General features: G+C 37.3%; 1 protein-coding gene across 2 annotated transcripts; it reads left to right on the forward strand.

The window, feature by feature from the left end:
* Positions 1 to 714: 714 nt before the first annotated feature.
* On the forward strand, positions 715 to 3,734 carry LOC131160175 (UPF0481 protein At3g47200-like). Of its 2 annotated transcripts, none has more exons than XM_058115560.1 (2): positions 715 to 1,045; positions 1,894 to 3,734. In XM_058115560.1, exon 2 carries the CDS (start codon positions 2,037 to 2,039, stop codon positions 3,441 to 3,443), a length of 1,407 nt encoding a protein of 468 aa, XP_057971543.1. In that variant the 5' UTR covers positions 715 to 1,045; positions 1,894 to 2,036; the 3' UTR covers positions 3,444 to 3,734. The 2 variants fall into 2 exon arrangements, with proteins under 2 accessions (XP_057971543.1, XP_057971544.1); XM_058115561.1 differs by having other exon boundaries at positions 730 to 1,062.
* The last annotated feature ends 698 nt before the right edge of the window (positions 3,735 to 4,432 follow it).

The raw sequence follows: 4,432 nt of genomic DNA on the forward strand, positions 1-4,432 counted from the left end.
TCATCTTTCAAAAATATCAAATTTATCCCTATAACTATTAAAAATTATTTCAAAATATTCATTTAACTACTAATAATTATTCCAAAATACTCATATAATTATGTCAAATTTATTCATACAACTACCCATAATTATCTCAAAATATTCCTATATCCATCTACAACTAATTCAAAATATATTTATACTATTTAATTCATATTTTTTAAAAAAAATTTCAAAATAGAAAGTCGTGGAGTGTGTGTACATATGGCTAGAACTAAATAATACTTATTTTAAGCGGTAAGTTTGTATAAGCATTTTTTGGTTGGTGGAGGAGGAAACGGTGGTAGAAGCCGTCTCAAGGAGCTGTTTATGTAACTGACGTTGTCTTATGTACAACTACGAAATAGGTCGATCATCTCCCCAGGTGCGGTTATTTTCTTTCTACCTTTTCCAGAAGAAATGGAGCTCCGACTCAACGATGATTTTTGAGCTTCCCGGTGGTATTTTCAGGCGGCCATGGAAGCTTGAAAACACTTGACAAATGCAGAATTATTAAATCTTTAATTATTATCTCATTTCAAGCTATTTTAATAAGCTATAAATAGATTAACATGGTATTAATAATTAGGCTGTTTGTTTTGGTAACTTCCTTTTAGGTTATTTTACTAAGGCCGTGTAGTGACTATAGACCTTCAGGTCCGACAAAATATCTAAAATTATGGCATTCCCATCGCTGTGGTCGGCCTCGCCACTCCGAGTTAGAAAATTAAAATTATTTATTTCAGTAAGATGTTTTTGTGCTAGATATTTTGGATGGATTAAGAGCTACCCGGCGGCATTTTCAGGCGGCCATGGAAGCTTGATAACACTCGACGAGTCTACGCATGCGTCTCAAATTTCTCAAATTCTTCAATCAGACCTAAAAAATAGATTATACGAGAGTTTGGTTTGCGCAGCACAGTTTGGACGAATTGCAAGGGAAAGGAATCATACAAACGGATTCCAAAACGGGGGCAGGGAGACAAATCTGATCCAAAACTCTGTTCTGAGATGCCAAGTCCCCGTAACTTCTAATTCCCTGTAGATTCATCTTTTTCTCGGTCAATTCTTCAATTCTGCTATTTCTACGAGTACTATCTTAAGATATAAACTTCAAAATGTAGAGTGAAATTGGATGCTTTTACTGATGGCACTTGCTGGTCTTGCGAATTTTATGTATTTTCAGGATATATGTAATTTCAAATCATTTGTTTATTGGATCAATCGGTAGTATTAGGTAACTGCAAAGTATCTAGCACAAAAATATGTTACTGAAATAAATAATTTTAATTTTCTAACTTGGAGTGTTGCCTTGGGCAAAAATATGAAAAAGATGTTTAGCTACCAGCTTACCACGGCAGTAGCACAGAGCAAATGATGGTTAAAATCAAGATCTATAGCCATCACGCAGCCTTAGTAAAATAGCCTAAAAGGAATCTGTAGTCGCCAAAACAAACAGCCTAATGGTTGTTTTCTGCAATTTATAGCATGTTAATCCATTTATCGCTTAAATTTCTGGGTGAAAGGATTCATGTAGCCTACCAGACTTACTGGCACTTAAGGTTTGGTTTGTTGATGTTGTTGTTGAATTTCTGAGTGAAAGATGGAGTACAATTTCAAGGGTAAATTAGTTAAATAAATGAGAATTAATTTGATTTCAAGCAGCATCTAATGATTGAATTAAATGCATTTGTACTTGTATAACTGCTCCGCGTGGATATGCTGAAATATGTATCCCGTGAGACCAATGCCATCACAAGCAAAGGAGCTTTTAGATTTTGGATAAGTCTCTCCTGTCTGAATCAAAATTAATGTAACTTTTAGACATGAGTATGACAAATTTGCATGCTAATGGTTAATCCAACTGTCCAGGAGTTGCTACACATGGATAAGCAAAGCACTCATAGCCACATATTGGATTAGTCCATTGGTATTGGTATACAAGTTAATTTTGAAGGCAGAAATGAATCAAGGATTTGATTTCCAAGGAAGAGGGGTCTGATTAGAAGAGAAAAATGATCAAACCAGACGCTGTCCGTGTGAGTGAAGACAGTGGTCCGTATGTTTCTGGAGCGGCAGTGATCAACATAGAGAAGATCAACAGTGAGCGGCTACAGTCTGCATTGATCTCTGGACTTAAGGAGAAAGGAACTGAAGCCTGCCCAAAGTGCCGTATGCAGAAGGTCTCCCCATTGATGAGACGGAACAAAATGAATGACAAGTACTTCGACCCCTCGGTGGTTTCCATCGGACCTTATCACCATGGAAAGAAAGAGCTTGAAGTTGCAGAAGAACTGAAGCCTAAAGTCGCATTGGGTTTCATCTCTAGCAGTGGACGCCAAGCTCATGAATTCTATAACAAGATCTTAGAGGTGACAGGCGACAGCAGGAAAAGCTACCTCGAGAATTCAATTGGTTATTATGACAATGAAGCATTTACCAATATGATGTTCCTTGATGGCTGCTTTCTTCTGCAGTTTATTGACAGCGTTGCTCATGATGATTTTCGGTTTCTGGATGTTTTTGTTAAAGAATTAGGCTTGAAAGGTTTCATATCATTCTTCGTGGACATCATTTTGCTGGAGAACCAACTGCCTTATGCCATTCTCATGGCACTCATGAGTGTAAAGGACCAGGAAAATGAGAGGGAAAAAGTGATCATTAGTTTGGAAAATCTTATCACTAAGTTCCTAGAGCAGTTTAATGCAACTGTAGAAATGGTGAGGCTTGCAGGACGAAATTATAATCAAAAACCAGCTGTTGAAGAACCCATTCATCTTCTGCAATTGGTGCGCAGAAAATTTATTGGCAAGGGAGAAGGAAAAGAAAATCATGCACATAAAAATGACAAATATACATATTTTAACTCCGTCAGATCAGCTTTGGAGCTCAAAGCAAAAGGGATCCACTTTCAATGCAGCAACACCAACTTTTTGGGAGACATTACTTTCACTTCCAATTACTGGAGCTGTTTTGGGAAGCTAATGCTTCCTCGAATTGTAATCGACGATGTATCAGTGCATCTCTTTCTAAATATGATAGCATATGAAACAGCCCCAAACACAACAGATGGTTTTGAGGTCTCTGCTTACATCTATTTTCTGGATTCGCTAGTGGATGGCGCTGATGATGTGAAAGAGCTGCGATCGCGGAAGATACTCAGCTCATTTTCATGTGATGAAGCAGTGTCAAAAATGATTTATTGCATGGGTGCAGAGGCTTCGCCAGACTTGTCTACTGTTCCGAGTGTTAGTAAGAGGATTCAGGACCACTATAATAGTCGGCTCAGGGCTTGGATGGCGCAGGCGTGGCATTATTACTTCAGGAGCCCTTTGGCTGTTGTTGCACTGGTTGTGGCTGTTTTTGTTATTTTTTTGACTTCTGCCCAGACTTATTTCACGGTTTATCCCCCTCAGGGCTAGTGGCTGTGTATTAGTCGGAAGAAGAGTGTGGGCTTGATGAGATTGTCACTAACGGAATTTGACAATTGGAAGCCTGTGTGTAAGTCTAATATTATTCTGCTAATGAAATATTGGAGGCATCTGTATAGACGCACTTAATTTGCTTGTATGGTAGAAGCCTACAAGTTCTTATTTTCTTTTATTGTTATACAACAAAAGTCTTGTATGGTATTTCTTCTGCAACAGAGAGTATTAAGAATTTTCTACAAGTTTATAAAATTTAAATAAAATTAAAAAAGTTGAGTTTGTATTGATATGGGCTTGGACTATGAGCATAAATTTATTTTTATTTATTCCCCTTCTTCTCATTCATTATACTAAACTCGACAAGGGAATGAAGTTATATCCTCCCAAACTTTAAGCGTGTCCTATTTTGACGAGCAACTTCATTCTAAACTTGCAGTCTTATCAAGTTCATTTGCATGTACCATGCCTTTGTTATATGAAAATTCATAATGTTTGCAGCGTTGAAGAACTGTGTATCTCATACTTGTGTTTTAAAAACAATGGCAGGAGCCACTTCATTCCGAATTTGCAGACTTACTAAGTTCATATGCATGTACTATACCAACCATTTGCTTTATGAAGACCACAAACAGGAAGGCCATAATGTTTGCGGTGCCAAAGAACAACCCTTTTCATGTTTGTATTCATAAATAATGGCAGGGGCAATGGATTTGAGTTTCATAGACCATCATCTTAAGAGCAAAATATGGCGACTTAACTCGAGAAGATATTGTGCGTCTTTTGCAAGGCAAGTGTCAAGCCACCTACCTTGAAGCGTATTCGAGTCGAGTCGAGTCGACATAGTAAAATACTCAAACTCAACTTGAAAATGCTAAGTTTGAAATTCGACTCGTACTCAATTGATTTCATAATTATTAAATTCAAACTCAACTCGGCTACAAGTTCATAAAACTCGAGCTCAACTCGATTAAGTTGAACTTGAT

Source organism: Malania oleifera, chromosome 7, assembly GCF_029873635.1.
Source record: "Malania oleifera isolate guangnan ecotype guangnan chromosome 7, ASM2987363v1, whole genome shotgun sequence".
NCBI classification, from domain to species: Eukaryota; Viridiplantae; Streptophyta; class Magnoliopsida; order Santalales; family Ximeniaceae; genus Malania; species Malania oleifera.